The following is a 20,776-nucleotide window of genomic DNA, read 5'->3' as shown; positions in this document are numbered from 1 at the left end:
GAGCTATGGAGCTAGTGTTTCCCAATTGCAAATACACTGAACCTCTGAATAACACAGAATTGAAACAAGGCACAGAATAAGCCATTGTCCTTGTTCTATTGCTTACTTTCACACCCCTTTATTCCCAACTTTTTCCTCAGATGCCTCTGTTCATTTTTACATAAACATATAAACAGTTTACATCTGTATAAAAGCTCTCCTCCACTTATCCCTGCCATGGGCCTAAATGCTACACTGCCTGTACATCTCCTCCCTCACCTCCATTCAGGGCCCCAAACAGTCCTTCCAATTCACCTGCAAATCTGCTGGGGTCTTCTATTGTGTCCGGTGCTCCCTATGTGGCATCCTCTATATCGGAGAGACCTGCCAAAAATTGGGGGACCGCTTCATTGAGCGCCTCCACAACATCTGCCACAAGTCGGGACTTAATATTAGCCAAATATTTTAATTCCGATTCCCATTCTGGTGTGTTAATCCATGGCCTCCTCTTGTGCCAAGATGAGGCCACCCTCAGGCTGGAGGAGCAATACCTTATATTCCGTCTGGGTAGTCTCCAACCTAATGGTATGAATCTCGATTTCTCCTTCCAGTGAACAAACTTCTTTCTCTCAGTCCCTTCCTTCATTCCCCACTCTGACCCTTCATTTCTTCCCATATGCCTAATATATCCCCCTGGGGACCTTCCTCCTTTGTTCTCCTACTGTTCACTCTTCTGTCCTATCAGATTCTTTCTTCTCCAGCTCTTTATCTTTCCCACCCACCTGGCTTCACCCATCACCTTCTAGCTAACCTCTTTGCCCTCCCCCCACCTTTTTATTCTGGCATTTTCCCCCTTCCTTCTCAGTTCTGAAGAAGGGGCTCAGCTTGAAACTCTTTTCCATAGATGCTGCCCAACCTGCTGAGTTCCTCCAGCATTTAGTGTGCATTGCTTTGGATTTCCAACATCTGCAGCCTTGTGATTCAAAAGTCCTGGTGATCTCAGCATCCAATGTCATTTGAAGGAAAACGTTACCAACGGCAACACTTTCATATGATAAGAGATCATTTTGGTTTCACACACAGATTCGTTTTAACCTTTCTTCACTGAGTTTTCCTGGGAATGCTGCTGAATATTTTTAAGGTTTTAATCAATTCATACAGATAAAGGCAATGCCTTAAATGCTATCATAAACACAAGATAATCTACAAGCTGTCAACTACTTTGAAAATGGAAAAGACATTAATTAAAGGAAACCAAGATATTTTACTTGAATCTTCTAATAGAGATTTTCCTCCCTGGGAATCCCAGTGGGTGCACAGTCTGTGTACAGCAATCTGGTGCAGAATTACCGTATGATAGGAGGAAACAGATTTTGCTTTTAAATAATGGATTTAATACTTACTAATATGAGTCCTGATATGAGTGAAGATGTCCCTGTTAATGCCACATAGAACTTCGGAGTCAATGTGTTGAGAAATGCAGTTACTGAAATGAACAAGAATAATTTATAGGTAAACAAATTTCAAAAACAACGCAAGCACAAGAAAAATTGCAAATCATTTCTTCAGTTTAGCAGGCAGACAAAGGCAAAAATCAAACTGCTGGATAAACTCAGTGGATCAGGCAGCATCTGTAAGGAAATGGAAAGCCAACATTTCACTCATCTGGACTTAAAAGATAGTGGGGGGGGGGGAATAGCTGGTACTTATTATCGATTTAATATTTCTTATTCATTCTGTCCAGTTGTTCTTAACTTCATAAATAAGATTGAGAATTATCCTGGTCAGTCATGGTTTAATGAGCAGTATTTTTGTCGTAAGATACATTCACATTCCCACTTAACACAAGACATAGGAACAAAATTAGGCCATTTTGCCGATCAAGTATGACCATTATGGCTGCCTTACCATCCCTCTCAACCTCACATTCCTGTCTTCTCCCTGTAACCTTTGACACCCTTACTGATCAAGAACCTATTAACCTCCACTTTATATACACACTATGACATGGCCTCCACACCACATACTTGAGCACATAATCCAAGCCAACTCTTTCAGTACCAGTACCACAAGAGTGAAACACTATCCAAACTATTCCCTCTCAAGTGAAATATTAAACGATGCATACATTTATCTGTTCACTGAAACTCCAAAATGCCGTCTGGGTCTACTCTAAGATCACCAGTGGAATTGTAGTATCCTGGCCTATCTTCACCCCTCAAACTTTGCAGTAAGCAGAAAAACAAAAAGATTCAAAATACTCAAATTTATTTATCAGATGTATGTTGAACCATACAGTGAAATGCAGTGTTTGCTTAACAACCAGCACAACCCAAGGCTGTGCTAGGGGCAGCCCATAATTATCACTGCACATTCTGATACAAACATAGCAAGCCCACAATGTTCAGCAGAACCACAGCAACAAAAGAAAGTCAGGCAAGATATACATAGAGAAACACAGAATTTGCATGCCAAATTGTTAATCTTTCAGTGTTCTGATCAAAACTCACTGACCTAAAGTATGAAATCTGCTCCTCTTTCCTATCGCTGTCTAACCCGCTAATTCAAGTAATTTTCTGGTTTTACATCAATTTACAGTAACAATACTTCTTTGCTTTACCCCTTTTGTGGCATTTTCAACATTACAAGTGGTTAAACTTCAAATCTAATACATTGACTGTGAAGCACTGAATATAAAAGTTGCAATGGCAAAAGAAATGTCATAGTAAGACTCAATGACAGTAGATTGCCATAAGGTGGCACCAGAGGGCCTTCCTAAGCTTCCATTTGCAAACTAAAAGGTACACACTCACACACTCCAGTGAAGTTTTAAACAATTTTTGGAACAAATTAAGTGACCCTTAGTGACAAGCTGCTGTACCAGCAGTTTGGAGGTCTCATATCGGGTTGGATTTACCAGCTGCGCAGGCATCTTCTGCCAGAAGGGAACAGGGGATTGCCACGTTCATTAACTACTTCTACTTCAAGTGGGAACTTGCAATTATAACATCAAACAAAACATAATTATCCTCTTCCTTTTGAACAAAATATGGACAGATTTACATTTAAGGAACACCTTTTTTTACCTTCAGCACAAATTGAAGTACTTTATGCAACAGTCTGCTGAAGGAACTCAAGTGTCAAGCTGCACCCTGGTGCAGAGATTCGACTTGAAACACTGACAATTCCTTTCCTCCTACAGATGCGACTTACCCCGCTGATTTTCTCAAGTAACGCACAAGATGCTGGAGGAACTCAGCAGGTTAAGCTATGCTGGAAAATGGGCAGTCAATGTTTCTAGTCGAGATACTTCATCTGTTCCTCCAGCAGACTGTTTCTTGCTCCAGATCACAGCATCTACAGGTCTTTCATGTCTCTTTGAAGTACCTTACAGCCAAGCTAGCATTTTTGAAGTGCTGTCACTCATTTGATGGTGGAGCAACACTACAATAACAGCAACACTGTAAGTTGGAAAGCAACTAACAATTTTAGCAAGCTTTTTACAAATAAGCAATCAAATAATGGACATTTTGTTTTTAGTGAAACTGCAAGACAAATGTTAGCCAAGGTAATGGGGAAAATTCTCCAGCTCTCCTGTAAATTCTCCAGCTCTCCTTTGCAACAAAGGTGGCTGCATCTTATAGTCTGATTAGATGTGGTATCCAAAAGACACATAAACTCTTCTCAGGGTTCCAGCCGGGTACAGGTGTTGATTTTAACCAACATCTCAATGACAAACTCCACCATCTTCATTAGGGATGCCTAGGCACGTCTAGTCTGAAGGTACATATACCCTCATCATCTGTTCCTCCTAATTGGTTAGCCTTCAACCATTCAGGTTTCTGCTGTCCCATTTTCTTTACAATGATATTCCAGTTCTTACTTAAAGCGAGACCTTCGACTTTGTAAAATTCTTATTCTCTAGACTTATTTTAATGGCTTCTTCAGCAGGCAGTCCCAAAAGCCATTGGCACTGCCAATAGTTTTGTGGCAAAGTCAATCCTGTGGCCATTGCATATGCAACGTTCTGCTACCACCGATTTCTCCAGGTAATCCAAACTGATACACCTCCTATGCTCCTTGATGTGGGTTTCCACCCTGTACCCCATCTGGCCGATATTCGCTGTTGTACATTCACAGGGAACCCTATAAACGCCAGCTGTCCTGAGTCCTAGGCCATCTTTGACCCACTTAAACTGGGATTTGAGCTTGCTTACCAGGTTTGTGGATGGTATTAATCTGGCAAATCTTCAGGATCATGGCAATCCTTCCAGAACCCATGGAAATATAGGGAAGACAGGCGGTAGCAACTGGTTCCTCCTCATTGCTAGGTTTCTACCACTGGATACTGTGGAGGAGGCAAGGATAGAGGCCTGCTTGGCCCTTTAAAAAGGGCCTTTAAGCCAAACATTACAAAATGAGAGCAACTGGCCCTCCAGACATTTTGGCAAAACCCAGCCATCGTGATTTTACCAGCAGACAAAGAAAATGCAATGGTCCTGATATCCTCAGAGGAATATGACAGCAAAGTCCAACAAATTCTGGATGATCCCACTTACAGAGTTATACAACGAGATCCCACAGGTTTGACTGAGGGCAAGACCTTCACTTTACTGACAAAAATCCAGACTGCCAACAGACATATGCAAGCCACTCCTACCTCTGGCGTCAGTACCACCAAGACTTTACAGACTCCCTAAAGATATACAAGGAGGGTTCCCCCTATCATCAGTGCAATAGATTCTCTGACTTACTACCCTGCTAAGCATTTAACAACCATGCTGTCTCCCATTGAGGGCTCTGTCATCACAAATACAACCAACTTCGTAAAAACAATAATCAACATTCAGCTGACACCAGAGGACATAATGGTCAGTTTGAACATGGTATCCTTGTTCATGAGAGTTCCTATCAAGGACACCTCGGACCTCCTGTAGTCAGGTTTGATATGGGTACCATTGACCTTTCTGAACACACCTTCACTTCGATGTACTTCCTCTAAAGGTGAACTACAATGAACAAACAGACAGTGGGCATGGGTTGCCCTTGTCGGCAGCAATTGCTAATTTCTACATGGAGGAATTTGAGGAGAGAACACTAAGCTCAACACCCTTATGTCCCAAATGCTTCTTCAGATACATCGATGACACCTTCATAGTGTAGCCACATGGACACCAGGCATTCCCAACAGTTCCATGACCATCTGAATACTATACACCCAAACATTCAACTTAGGATGGAGATGGAGGAGAATGGTTACCTCCCGTTCCTATACATTCTAATACATCGGAAACTGGACACCAGCCTCGGACATGGAATCTATCAGAAGCCCACTCACATGGACTTCTACATCAACAATAATAGTCACTGTCATGCGTCATGTCTCACAACATAGAGCAGTTCTTTCTACTTTGATTAACCGTGCAAAAACCATTTCAGATCTGGGGAGTCTCTACAAGAAAATAAGATGATTACACCTGACTTTCCTACAGAATGGCTATAAGGCAGAGGAAATCAATCAGGCCCTTAAAAGGGCTGACAGAAAGAAAAAACTAGGAAACCCAACAACGAGGAGGGACCGATCGCTACTGCCTATCTTCCCTTATTTCCATAGTTTCTGGAAGGATCACCAGGATCCTGAAGAAATACCGCATTAATACCATATACAAGCCCACAAGGTAGCTTAAATTCCAGCTTGTGTGGGTCAAAGATTACCTTGGACTCAGGGTGACTGGTGTTTACAGGATTCCCTGTGAATGTGAAGCAGCGTATACGGCCAGCCGGGGTGCACATTGGAAACCCGCAACAAGGAGCACAGGAAGTGTATCAATTTGGGTTTCCTGGAGAAATTGGTGGTAGCAGAACACTGCATACACAATGGGCATTGGATTGACTTTGAGAGCACAAAACTATCGTGCCACACCAATGGCTTTGGAACTGCCTGGTGAAAAAGCCATTGAAATGTATACCACTGGACTAGATGCGCCTAGGCATCATCCCTGATGAAGATGGCGGAGTTTGTCATCAAAGCATCAGTTAAAAATTGACACCTGTACCCAGCTGGAAGCCCAAGAAGTCCAGCATATATACTGAGAAAGCACTTCATCTTTTTTTAATCCAAAAGGTGACAACTACAATAACATAGTGCTCCCATTGGCCCACCACAGAAATGTATTTCACGCTCTTCTGCTTTAGTCCTCACAGTGGACCACAGATCTATGTCTTTCCTACTCTGAGGCAAGAACCGAATCAAACAAATCACTGGCAGCTGGCAAAGATCTTAGTTTATATTTATAAGCTTTCATGAGAAAACGGCCAATGGCATTAATGACCTAGTGGGGTCAGACTGCAATCCATGAGGCAAAATTCCATGAGAACCACATCAGATATAGTGTTGTGATTTTTCTCATTCTTTGGCTTCTGGGATTTGAGATAGTTTGTTTGCCTGCACTATACATTTAGCTATGTCTATTTCATGATTTGTTTTTAAGTATTCAAACAGTCCAATGTAAATTAATCTTTTAAAATTAACATACGTTGATAAAGGTTTTTAGAATCAAAGTTTTTATTCCTCAAAATCATTGAGTTTAACATGTATTAAGAATCACACTTTCATGCAATACAAGTTTAATTTGTTAACTCAGATTATTCACATCATACTACTTCCAGTAACAAAACAAATTTGTGCCAAATAATACCATAACCCAGTGAGATGGCAACACCTCTGGAAAGCATCTATCATAAACTTTATCACACGACACAGCAGCTCCTAGCCAATGAGATATTGCTAGCCATTTTCTGCACAGCAAGCAGATAACACTATGCTGATTGTGTGATAGCCATTAACCATAGAGAACTTCTCTATGTTTCGATAAATAATGCCAAGGCATTGGCTATAGCCATCTGAGAAAACATATTACTACCTCCAACAGTTCTCAGTTTAATGATGCAGGTCAGCTGCTTGAGCCCAGTAGTGCATTCAATAAACCACGGATACAATACCATACTGCAAGAGTATAAAATAGTAAAATTCCTACAAATTACTAAAGGAATATTTCACCTTAATGGACTTCTTGTCAAACTATTTCACTTATAAATACAAGATATGCTGCAGGTGCTGGAAACCTTGAACAATGCACAAAATGCTGGAAGAAATCAGCAAGTCAAGCAGCATCGATGGAGGGGAATGCACAGTCAATGTTTCAAACCAAACCCCTTCATTGGAGTCTCGGCCTGAAATGTCAACTGTTTAGTCCGTCCATACATGCTACCTGACCTGCTGAGTTCCTCCAACATTGTGTATGCTACTCTTGCACTAACAACTCATGCTCTCAGCATTATTTATTTTTTTAAGTGAACATTTTAGTCTTTTTTTGCACACTGGCTGCTTGTTGGTCATTGTCTAGGTAAAGTTTTTTCATAAAATTCCATTACATTTTTTCCCCTGCAGTTGCCTGCAAGAATATTAATCCCAAAAAAGTAGTATATGATAACATTTACATAATTTGATCATAAATTTACTTTGAAATTAATATGGAACTTTAGTATGTGAATTAATTACTGCCCAAATAGATCTTCAGACATTGATAAACTGTTCTCTGCATCTACCACCTCTTCAAACTATTCTCCAGGGGAAACTCCAATACACCAAATACATTTGGTTACTGCTTCTGGATCTTGCAACATAACTACTTTATAAAATCAAATAGCATTCGAAGATGGAGTGTAGGGTATTAAAACAACTATAGATATCCTGACAAATAATATCATTTTTCATAGCTTCACTTGAGAATTACACTTGGTCTACACGTCATATGAGCAGTCCCATAGAAAATAAATCACTTACAGAAAGTTTTGAGAATGAGGAAGAAAATTCAAATACTGAATTGATAGTGGATCTCTGATGTGCATACATCTACATGTCTATAAAAAAGTTATGAATGTAAATGTCTGATTTTCTCCAATTTCTAACAACCCTCTACCAATTCACCAATCACTCCCTTCTGACCAGTAGCTAGTGGTCAGACTGAAGTAATTCTAGCAAGTTTACATTTTACTAAAGCAAGCTAGATTACCCCTTTGAGAGACTGTTTATCATGATAGGGTTTATGAGACCAGGGCAAATTACCTACTTAACTGTATACACACTCAGTGGCCACTTTATTATATTCACCTGTACACCTGCTCATTAATGTAAATATCTTAATCAGCCAATCATGTGGCAGCATTTCTGTGCTAGAAAGCATGCACACATGGTCAAGGGGTTCAGTGTTGTTCAGACCAAACTTCAAATACGGAAGAAATGTGATCCAAGTGAGTCTGACTGTGGAATGATCGCTGGTGGCAGATGGGGTGGTTTGAGTATCTCAGTAACTGCCAATCTCCTGAGATTTTCATGCGCAACAATCCATCCAACGTACAGAAAATGATGCAGAAAACAAAATACTGTGAATTGCACTTTAGTGAGCAAAAACATCTTGTTAATGTGCTAATGAGAGAGGTCAGAGAAGAAGAGCCAAGCTAGTTCAAGCTGACAGGAAGGTGACAGTAACTCAAATAAACACACATTACATCAATGGTGTACAGGACGGCACCTCTGAACAGACAATGCATCGAATTCTGAAGTGAATTGACTACAGCAGCAGAAAACCACACTGGGTTCCATTCCTATACCTAACAAAGTGGCCACTGAGTGTACAATAACCATAAGACAGTAGATCAAGGGTTTCCAACCTGGGGCCCATGGACTCCTTGGTTAATGGTAGAGATCCATGAAATGAAAGAGGATGGGAACCCTACATTAGATGGACTAGTTGACATCCTTGTAGATTTCAAAGATTCTAAACCAGCTCACAGACTTGAAAGAGGCAAATGTAATCCCCCAAACACTAAAACAAAAAGACAATATACCAGTTAGCCAGACATTATAAAACACAAGTTGTAACTGTATCTGAAATACAGTGTACATATCTGCTCTCCCTATCTGACTGCAATAGAGTGCAAAAATTTAATCAGATTGATCTCTGGGTCATCAGATTTACCATTAGAGGGGAGATTAACCAATTTGCTATATACTCAAGTTTGGAGGAATGAACGGTGAACTTACTGAGGATGGTGGGTAGTTCAGGGTGCTTCTAGCTGTGCAGTGTCTAGAACTGGGATTCAGAGACGCAAAATAAGGAATCCACAACTTAAACCAAGATGACAAGACTTTTCTCCACCCCAGAGGAAAGTGATAGCTGAGTCAGTCAGCATAGATAAAACAGAGATTGAAAGAGCTTTAGACATTAAAGGGACATGAATGAGGCACTTGGGTAAAAAGATCAGCCATAATTTTACCAAATGACAGAACAGAGATAAAGGACCAACTTGCTTACTCCTGCAGCCATTTCCCAAGTTCTTGCGCTGTTTTTTCGTGCCAAATAAGAAAAAGATGGAAGCAAAGACAGTGGCAAAAAAAAATGGAGAGTAAAAGGATCACACACAGAATGCTCGAGGAACTCAGCAGGCCAGGCAGCATCAATGGAAAAGAATACAGTTGACGTTTCAGGCCGAGACCCTTCAGCAGGACTGGGAGTGTCTTTAGTGACATACCAAGTCTACTCAAACTCCTAGAACAATACACCTCCTGATCACCAAATGAAATTCTGCCAACAGCTGCTGTGTCATCAGCAAATTTATAGATGGCATTTCAGCTGTGCCTAGCCATACAGTCATGCGAGTAGAGTAGGAGCCAGTGTTGATTGTCAGCAAGGAGATGTTCTAATCCACACAGACAGTGGTCACCTGGTCAGAAAGTCAAGGATCCCGTTGCAGTGTAAGGTACACAGGCCCAGGTTTTGGAGCTTGTTGATTTGAACTGAGGGAATGAGTGCGTAGAATACTGAGCTGTAATCAAAAAACAGCAGGCTGGCATAGGTATTACTATTGTCCAGATGATCTAAAGCCATCTCCAAGTGGAGAATCCAGTGAGTGTGTATCCACTGTAGGCCCATTGTGGCAATAGGCAAATTGCAGGAGGTCTAGGTCCTTGCTTAGGCAGGAGTTGATTTTGCCATGACCAACCTCTGTACACATTTCATCTCAGTAGATGTGAGTGCCACTGGCCAATAGTCATGAAGGCATCTCACCCTGCTCTTCTTGAGCACTGATATAGTTGTTGCCCTTTTGAAGCAGATGAGAACCTCCAACTACAGCACTGAGAGATTGAAGTTGTCCTTAATCATGAAATACAAAAGAGTAATATTGTGGCTCTAGGTAATTCCATAATAAAGGAGGCAAAGGGTATCCATTATAAACTAGATTGAGTGCCACATGGTACTGTGTTAATCTACTACCAGAGTAAAATGGATTTCTAACCAGAGGGCAAGGATGTTGGAGAGAGGAGAAAAACAGAATTATTGCGCTTTATGTTTACTATATACTCTACAATACAAATAAATCCAAAACATAATCAGTACCTTAGACAACTCCCTATTTTCCATTATAATTTCACCTACATTTGTCTCCAAGAGATCCAGTTATTTCAAAAAACCCTTTTCTTAATGCATACTAAACTTTTGCAGATTTAATTTTAATTTCCATTCAAGATATATTGCCATAGTCATCATATTTTTGTTAATCTTTGCTGCTTCCCTTAAAGCTCACAATCCTGTTAACTTTCTACATTTTTGGCAACACAATCATTTTCATTTAAATCTATTATCTTTTACATTCTCAGTTAGGAACGACTGGATCAAATTTCCTGCAATTTTTTTTTATTTCTCAATGGAATGTCCATTATTGAAAAGTTAGAGTCTTTTCTTTGAATGACTGTCATTGTGTTTTTTTTCTGGCTAACCTTTTAATCTATTTTTCAATTCTACTTCACGCAGTCCACTTCTTATACCTACATAATATATCCCAGCATAGACAATATTGGCCTTACAATCAACTTAGCATAGATAAATCAGAATGTTTTCTGAGATATAGGGATTAACTTACAAGAAGAGATTATAGGAACTAAAGCCTGTTCCTTGAATTTAGAAAGTTGAGAAGTGATTTAATTTTTTTGTTACTAAGAGGGAGACTTAACATAGATAAAGACAAAATATTTCCTCTGGCTAAGAGCCGAAGTATACAAGGCATTTCTTTCAGGAACATTTTATTAAACATTTCTAATTGCAAAGAGTGAAACAAATTTGGAATCCTCTTCTACAAATAACAATTCAGCCAGTTGTACAGCACAGAAACTACTCCAGAGCTTTTTACCCCTTTAATGCCATCTGCCAGTGCCTCCGCATCATTCCTCTGGAGTGGCAACCAGTACTACACGATATTTCTAAATGCAATCTAATCAGTTATGTAAAGTTGGAAAATAGTGCCCCAACTCCTATATTCTGTGCCTCAACCCATGAAGGCAGGCATGGCATGTGCTGCCTCTGACACCCCTCTACCAATGTTGCCACTTTCAAGGACCTATGGATTTGGACAGATTCAGATTGTGGACATGATATGTTGGTGCTGGAATGTGTGGCAACATCTGCAGACTGCCCCCAGCACATTCAAACAACGTATTTTACTGTACGTTTCGATGTACACGTGATAAATCCAAATCTAATTTCAGTTATACTTCCTGCACTGAAACAGTAATAGCATAGCAAAAGTATTTCACTGTCCAGCAAGACCTTTGGGCTGTCCAAAAACTGTGAAAGACACTCTTATCTTTCAATTTTTGTACTGGTCCATGGTGAAACTAGTTTCATAAAGTAGTAAGCATTCCTGATCCCTCAGCAGACCAAGCATCTGCAATTAGTAGCTAAATAATTCAACTGAAAAGTAGAAGTCTGGGTTTGCCCTTCACACATACTGACTGATCTGCCATGCAGTCCTATCAATTTGCTTTTACAGATGATCATCGTACAAGCTCACACATGATGAATGGTCATTGGAGTGAGGTCCCAGGGAGAAGTGGATACAGTAATGGCCATTGGACGACACTCAATCAAGTGGTGCATCTTTAGGATAAATGAGGAGAAAATAAATCAGACCTCTAGAATATAACATTAAAGAAAATGGCCAATGGTGCGATCCATTTGCTGGAGTATTATCTGGTTATTCTATTTCCCCCATTCTTCCCCATAGTATTCAAAATTCAAATTGGTAATAAGAAACATTCATAAAGTTAAACCTTTTTGATTCAGTTACTAACTTCAAAAAACCATTTAAAATATGCTCTCACATAAAGAATCCTAATTTTTCTAATCTCTTCTCATGGTAAAAAAATCAAATCCACATTATTGTCTGCTGTACTTTTCCCAACCCTTAATCTTGTCAGTGAAGAAAGACAATCAAACCTGGATGGAATATTTTAAATTAGGACTTAAGCAATGATTGGACCAAAACTGTTATTGCCTGACTGTTTTGTCTCCTGTAACCCCACTTGGAAACCTCAGACCCTATTAGCGTTGATCATCAACCTGATTTTAAATTTGTAAATATATAGACTATCTCCAGCTTACAAATACAGGACTTATGGGCAGTTCCTGTCGTATTATTAAGTTTTAAAAAACTTGGGTACAACAGAATGTCTTTTATTCTTCTCTCTACTTTTAGTAAGTATTTTTCTCATTAGTCTTTTGATGCCATTCATTACAATACAACAAGTTGTCATACTAAGTAATTTTTGTACATCCTCTGACTTACGGACAAGATCAATTTAAGGCCATTTATAAAAATAGAATCCATTTGTTATCTATGGATGGCATGTAAAAGGAAGATACTGTATTCCCCTTTTGCCCTTAAATTCTACTCCCACCAACAACAATTCAGATCTCGGTACTAACCCAGTTAACTCCCATCACCAAATCAATCCAGGTTTCATGTTGCTGAACAATTAAAGTTGAATATCATATGACATATTATTGACACACCCAACAAACAATATAGCGAAAATAGATTGACATCCAGGCAGTAGCAAGTGAGACAGCGACATCTTGCAGGGTGAAGTCATTTGAAAACAGCAAGTCTTGTTGGCAGTGAGTCATTGTTTGAAGTAGCGAGTGAGACAGCAACATTTTGCAGGGCAGAAGCCATTTGAAAATAGCAAGTCTCATTGGGAGGGAGTCTTACTTGAGCTAATAAAAAGGAAGGTGTAAGCAGAGTGGCTATAGTCTAAGAGTTAGACCAGTGGTCAGGCTTTGGCAAGAACAATGAGAGGTCAAGGGTGCTTCTTCAGAAGAGCAGGCTCTGTCAGTAACTTGACTCGGTATCTTTTTTACAGGGCAGGGCACCTCTACAGCCCATACCTCCAATCTCATCTCATTGACTGGAACACATGACTCCAAATAGCTTTTGTAGAAGGCATTACCCCAGAGATTTACAAACTTTTTCCAACAAATACATGCATTATTGGATCATTTTTCTCAGTAAGTATTTATTTAATTGGGTTCTCTTTATCTAGTGTTAGGACGCGTGAATATCTGATCACATTAAGACATATTTATGCAGAAATAGAGCAAATTCTAAAGGGGTCACAAACTTACTAGCGCCACTGTATAGTGTAGGGAAGTGTTGGTCATGCACTTTGGTAGAAAGAATAAGGTATAGATTCTTTTCTAAGCAAGGAGAAAATTGAAAATTCAGGAGGTGCAAAGGGACTTGAGAGAACTTATGCAGGCTTCCACAAAAGTTAACTTGCAGGTTGAGTTGAAGGAACGGAAAGCAAATGCAATGTTAGCATTCATTTCGAGGAGGACTAGAATACAAGAGCAAGAATGTGATGCTGAGGCTTTATAAGCCATTGGTCATACTGTACAGGAGTATCGTGAGCAGTTTTGGACTCCATCTAAGATGTGCTGGCACTGGAGAGGGTTCACAGGAGGTTCACAAGAATGACTCCAGGATTGAAGGGGTTAAGGTATGCAGAGCATTTGATGGCTTTGTGCCTGTAATCGCTGGAGTTTAGAAGAAAAAGGGAGGGAGCTCACTGAAAGCTATTGAATATTGCAAGGCCAAGAGAGAGTAGATGTGGTAAGAATGTTTCCTTTAGTGAGCAAGTGATCAGAGGGCATAGCCTCAGAATAGAGGGATATGTATTTAAAAACAGAGATAAGGAGAAATTTCTTAAGCCAGAGTTCATTGCCACAGATGGCTTTGGAGACCTGATCATGGAGTATATTTAAAGTGGAAGTTGATAGATCCTTGATTAGTCAGGGCTTCAAAGATTATGGTCAGAAGATGGGAGAATGGGGTTGAGAGGGATAATAAATCAGCCACGATGAAATAGTGGAGCAGGCTTGATGGATCAAATGGCCTAATTCTGTTCCTAAGTCTTATGGTCCAATTATAATACCTGTCCCAGTAGTTTGGTTGAATTAGTAGGTATTGTTAATTTCTCTGGAAATTACTAACTAGACTGAATACCATTCAGGAATATATTGCTTCATGTAGGAATACAGCACTGCAAGGCATTTTGTTGCATTAGTATACAATACTTCATAATTTCATTTCACAGTACGACTAAACAAAACTTAAATTTATGTATCAGCTTTTGTGATGTGGAAATGTCTAAGCACCTAACTGCAATGTCATACTTACTGATTGTTACTAATGACACAAAGTTTGTTTCGTTCCCTACAATACAGTATTGCAAATAAACAGTATGACGTTACATTGTGCTTTCATGTACAGTATTGCATGAAGTCAATATGCACACCAGTACAACAATGGCTGGAGTCTGCAAGCTTCAAGGCATTTTGCCCCACTATATGATGAACTGAGACCAAGGCTATGGGCTTGCTCTGGGATTCAGATCCATGGACTTAATTTGGTTTAGAATGCTATTGCTTATTTTTATTGTTTACATGGTGTTTTGTTCCCTCTTTCCCTGCACATTGGGGGTTGCTCTTCTTTTTAAATTGGGTTCTTTCGAGTTTCCTGCTTTGTGGCTGTTTTGGAGCAGATGAATCACAAGGTTGTACAATTTCTACATACTTTGATAATAAGTTTATAGTCAAAGGGTTCAAAGTACATAAACACAATAGAGCAAGGGGCTTCGACAAGCCAGGGCAATATTACATAATGTTGTGAGATATGATAAACGACTTCAATACTGTGTGGTGAATAACAAAAAAAAAATACAACAATGGACAGTGTTATACATACTACTACATTACTGCATTATGTGCAATACATACCAATGTTTTAATACACAATGTCATGAAATACCCTTCCAAACTGTATGGTGTTGTAATACATTGCTGCCAGAAGGTTGTGAACACCAACATTTTCTCTATTTCTGCATTAAATATGACCTAAAATGTGATCAGATCTCCACGCAAGTCCTAAAAATAAAGAGAACCCAATAACAGAAAAAAAACATTAAACTTGTTCACTTATTTAATGAGAAAAATGATCCAATATTACATGCATTTGTTGGAAAAAGTATGTGAACCTCTCTGGGATAATGCCTTCCACCAAAGCTATTTGGAGTCAGGTATTCCAATCAATGAGATGAGATTGGTGTGGGTTGTAGAAGTGCTCTGCTCTGTAAAATGACGCACAAAGTCAGGTTACTTGACAGAGCCTGCTCTTTCAAGAAAGATCTGATTCTGTGCACCATTCCTCAATCAAAACAACTTTCAGAGGTCCTTAGAAGATTTGTAGAGATGCATGAAGCTGGAAAGGCTACAAAAGCAAAAGGCAACAAACTTTCTAGCACTACTTTATATGGAAGTAACAAACTGCATACTGTGGTGATATATCTCCGTAAATTGATGCACCATACCAATTTATACATGTTGTATGAATATCACCACATATTGTACTCTGACACAGCAGAAATTTGCACTTCAATACATTCTCGAAAGGAAACTGCACACTGGTGTCATATGCCAAATATCGTGTTACATGATGTAAATCAGTCAACCACTTTTTCACATCCAGTCAGCGCATGTAGAGAATCTGCTGGTGACATTCGTACAAATTCCCTAGTACCAAACAAAAGCCTGGTCCGTCAGAAAAAGAACATCAAGCTAGTTAAGGAAATAACACAGGCATACGCTGCAGTAAAATTCAAAACACATATAGATTACCATTTGTAACCCTGGGATTCATTTGCTTGCAGGCAATCCTAGCAAATACAAAAAATGCAATGACAGACAGCACCCAACAGGACAAACAACAAGTGTGCAAAAGACAACAAACTGTGTAAATGTAAAGAGAAAGTAATAATAATAATGATAAATAAATAAGCAATAAATAAATATCTATAACATCAGATAGAGTACTTGAAAGCGAGTCACATAGATTGTGGGAACAGTTCAGAGATGGGGCAAGTGAAGTTCAGTGAGATTACTCCCCCTGGTTCAACAGCTTGACAGCTGAGGGGTAATAACTGTTCCTAAAACTGGTGGTGTGTGTCCTAAGGCTCCTGTACTTTACTCCTGAAGCGAGAAGAAATCATGGCCTGGATACTGGGGATTCTTGATGATGGATGCTGCCTTCCTGCAACAGTGCACCATGCAGATATGCTCAATGGTGGGGAGGGCTTTACCCATGATGGACTGGACCATATCCACTACTTTTTGTTGGCTTTTCCATTCAAGGGCATTGGTGTTTCCATACCAGGTCGTCATGCAACCTGTTAATATACTCTCTGCCACACATCTACAGACGTTTGTCAAATATTTACTTGACGTGCCAAATCTTCACTAACTTCCAAGAGATACTGCCATGCTTTCTCCATAATAACCCCCTGGCACTGGGCCCAGGAATGATCCTCTGAAATTATAACACCTAGGAATTTAAAATTACTGACCCTCTCCACCTCTGATCCCCCAGTGATCAGTTTCTTCCTCCTGAAATCAATAATCATCAACTTTGTCTTGCTGACATTCAGGCAGATTTTCATTCTTCCTACTATATGCTGATTCGTCACCACTTATCATTCAGCCAATAGTGAGTGTTGTCAGCAAACTTAAATATACCATTGGAGCTGTGCTTAACCTCAGTCATAGCATCAAGGGAGTACAGCAGATTACTAAGCACACAGCATTGTGGTGTACCTTTGCTGATGGGCAATGGGGTCTGGAAGTGAGTAAATTGAGAATCCAGTTGCACAAGGACACATTGAGGACTAGGTCTTGAAGCTCATTGATGGGGTGATAGTATTGAATGTTGAGCTGTAGTCAATGAAGAGCATACTGATATATGCATCTTTGCAATCCAGATGTTCCATAGCTCAGTGAAGAGCCAATGAAATGGCAACTGCTGTTGATCTGTTGTGATGGTAGGCGAATTGGAGCAGATCCAAATTGACACACACACACACACACACACACACACACACACACACACACACACACACACACACACACACACACACACACACACACACACACACACACACACACACACACACACACACACACACACACACACACACACACACACACACACACACACACACACACACACACACACACACACACACACACACACACACACACACACACACACACACACACACACACACACACACACACACACACACACACACACACACACACACACACACACACACACACACACACACACACACACACACACACACACACACACACACACACACACACACACACACACACACACACACACACAAACACAAACAAAGATGAGGGATAGTCACTGAGACAGGTTACCACATTCTTCTTAGGCACTGGTATAACTGAAGTCTGCTTGAAGCAGGTGCGCATCTCAAACTACCAAAAGGAGAGTTAAAGATATTGGTGAACACTCCAGCCAGTTGATCAGCCCAGGTCTTTAGTATTTGGCCAGGTACCCCATCCAGGCCAGATGCTTTACATGGGTTCACCCTCCTATAGGATTCTCTCACATCAGCCTCAGAAACTGCTATCACAAGGTCATCAGGGGGCTGTGGAGTTCATGAAGGGGTCTCCATGTTTTGACAGTCAATAGAACACAAAAGGTATTGAGCTCATCTGGGAGCAAAGGCTTGTTGTCACCCATGTTGCTTGGTTTCACTCTATGGGGGCCTGCCATTCAAGCCTTGCCACAGCTGTCGAGCACCCTTCAAGTTTGGTCTGGAATTGTCACTTTGGACGCGACATGGTTTTCTGGAGATTGTACTTGGCCTTCCTGTATTTTGCTTGGTTGCCAGACCTGAATACTGATCTGATCCTCAGCAGACTATGCCATCTCCTGGTTCATCCTGGGCTTATAACTGAGGAAGACTCCAAATGATTTTGTGGGGGGACACCCATCTACAACTGTTTTTATAAAGTCTGTGACAACCATGGTGTATTCATTCAGATCCTCCAATGAATCATTGAACATGGTTCAGTCCACCAAATCGAAGCAATCCCATAGCCACTCCTCTACCCCCATGACCAACTCTTTATTATCCACATCTTTGGAGCCCTGCTCTTTAGCCTCTGCCTGTACAGGTAGGAGGAATACAGCCAAGTGATCAGATTCCCGAAATGGTAGGCATTCCTAATCGTAGTATAGCAGTGGTTGAGTATGTTGGGACCCTTGGTGCTGTTGATGATAACTGGGCAGAGATTTTTTTCAGACAAGCTGGATTGAGGTCCCAGACAATGATTTGAAAGGTGTCGGAATAGGATGTTTCTTGTTTGCTGGTGGCAGCACTCAGTACCTCAAGTGCCTGCTTAATATCGGCCTTTGTCGGCATATAAACTGTGGTCAAGATCACAGAAGAGAACTCTTTGGGTAAGTAAAATGATTGGCAATTATTAGATATTCCAGGTCTGGGGAACCAGAGAATGACAAAACCACTGCATCCAAACACCACAAAGAATTTATCATGAAACACAGACCACCCACATTTTTCCTTCTCCAGTGAGCTCAGTGTATCGAGAAGTCCTCTGGTCTGATCACCAAATCCAGTACGTCCAGAGTGAGCTATGTGTTCCAGAAACATAGAAGGCAGCAATTCCTTATTTCCCTCTGATACAACAATCTTGCCCTTAGGTCTTCAATCTTGTTCTCCAGCAACTGAACATTTGCTTAAAAAGATGCTGGGTAGAGGAACTTTCATTCCCCAGCACGTCAGTCTGACTTGGAGTCCTCCTCTCCTCCCTCTCTTTCAGCCACAGTGATGTACCTTCATCCGCTTAAAGAAGCTCTACCTGCATGGTTGAGAGTTAAAGGGTGATTTATAATTTTGCGTCGCATCTATGCCGTAGGTACCGCGTACCCTACACCGTACCTACGCCATAAGGTGATGTGCAACTCCCCAAAAAAAGTTAACTCACATGTCGCAGCGACACAGACCGCAACAACTGTGATTGATCCGCTTGGTAGCATCGCATTTCCTCCTACGTATTTACGGTTGCTTCTTCTCCACCCTGTCTGTACACCGATGTGAAATAGCTGAAACAAATCATCAAATCTACCTGCTGACATGCGAAAATGTTTGAAATGCATTTTCTCGTCCACGTCTCTCACAAAGAGACTCACAGTGTCATAGAAACCCCACTGCCAACTACCGTTTTGGCGCACACCAACACATGCTCGCATAGAGCGACGCAGAAGTGAAAATCGGGGCTACAGCGTAGGCTGAGGTGTAGCTCGTACGCACAAGTATAAATCAGCTTTAAGTCCACCAAATTCTCGAGAAGATTATGAAATTGTTAATTCATTAAGATGGTTCATAAGTATTTTACTTACTAAAAGAAAATTACAGGCTGTAGAATGCAGTGAGAGCGGCTCAGAAGTTGTTTTCTAAGCTGCTCGCAAAACGACACTGTGGTTCACCAGCACCATATTTTTGCATTAAGGCAATGCAGTGTTTTGGGAAATCAACAAAATCAAGTACAGAAAACATGAATCTCACAGCTTTGCACTCTTAGAGGCCAAGGTCCTGATTAATACCTGAGCATTAAATACCTGTAGTCTATGACAATAATAGAAAAAAAACGTGTATCTCCATTGCACCTTCTCAAACCTTGGGACATCTTAACATGCTTTATGGTTAAAGATTTTCATACCGTAGGTCATGAATATAGGGAATATGGGAGCTAACCTGCACACTGAACTCAGACAAACAGAAAATTGATAATGACCAGACAGCTTGTATTTGATATCAGAAGGAATTTTATTGCCCTCCTTTATAACACTACCATGGTGTTTTTTTTCCCCCACATCCACCTATGAGAATACACAGAATTGTCATTTAACAGTCCATCAGAAAGAGGTCACATCTGCAGGTTTCAAAATGGACACATTTATTTCTGTTCTTCAGCGTTAATTTTTATTTAGCGATACAGGGCAGAATTGGCCATTCCAGCCCTTTGAGCCATGCTGCCCCAGCAGCAAGCAACAAACCCTACTGACCCTAACCTAACCACAGGACAATTTACAATGACCAATTAATCTACCAGGTACGTCTTTGGACTTGGGCAGGACACCGAAGGAACCAAAGAAAACCCAAGCATTCCACGGGAAAGACATACAGGGACTCCTTACAGAATGGCGTCAGAATTCAATTCCGAACTCTGGAATCTGAACCCTGGAACTCTGAACTCTGCTACTGTGGCAGTCACAGGAGTGGGAACTGAAACTGTGACCTTTTAACTCAAAAGCAAAGAAAGTTACAAGGTCTGGGCTAACCATCAAACACCTATTTATGTTAATCCTACATAAATCCTATTTTGTTCTCAATATCCTATCCTCCCCTTTAGTAGAACTTTTCCACTAAAGGCACCGTTCAATTCCTAAATTCCATTCTTCTCTGATGAAGAACACAAGCAGTCAAAAAAAGACCTGATTACTG

At 40.5% G+C, this 20,776-nt stretch overlaps 1 protein-coding gene across 3 annotated transcripts in view; it reads right to left on the bottom strand.

Moving 5' to 3' along the window:
- The window catches only part of LOC140717236 (suppressor of tumorigenicity 7 protein homolog), a 136,892-nt gene that overhangs the window by 89,033 nt on the left and 27,083 nt on the right, over window positions 1-20,776 (bottom strand). For all 3 annotated transcript variants that reach the window (XM_073030578.1, XM_073030579.1, XM_073030580.1), the window contains exon 2: window positions 1,383-1,465. In XM_073030578.1, the coding sequence (XP_072886679.1) occupies window positions 1,383-1,465 (83 nt within the window). The remainder of the gene's footprint in view (window positions 1-1,382; window positions 1,466-20,776) is intronic.

This window comes from Hemitrygon akajei, chromosome 27 (genome assembly GCF_048418815.1).
Source record: "Hemitrygon akajei chromosome 27, sHemAka1.3, whole genome shotgun sequence".
Classification (NCBI taxonomy): domain Eukaryota; kingdom Metazoa; phylum Chordata; class Chondrichthyes; order Myliobatiformes; family Dasyatidae; genus Hemitrygon; species Hemitrygon akajei.
This window is presented reverse-complemented; position numbering and strand designations above follow the sequence as displayed.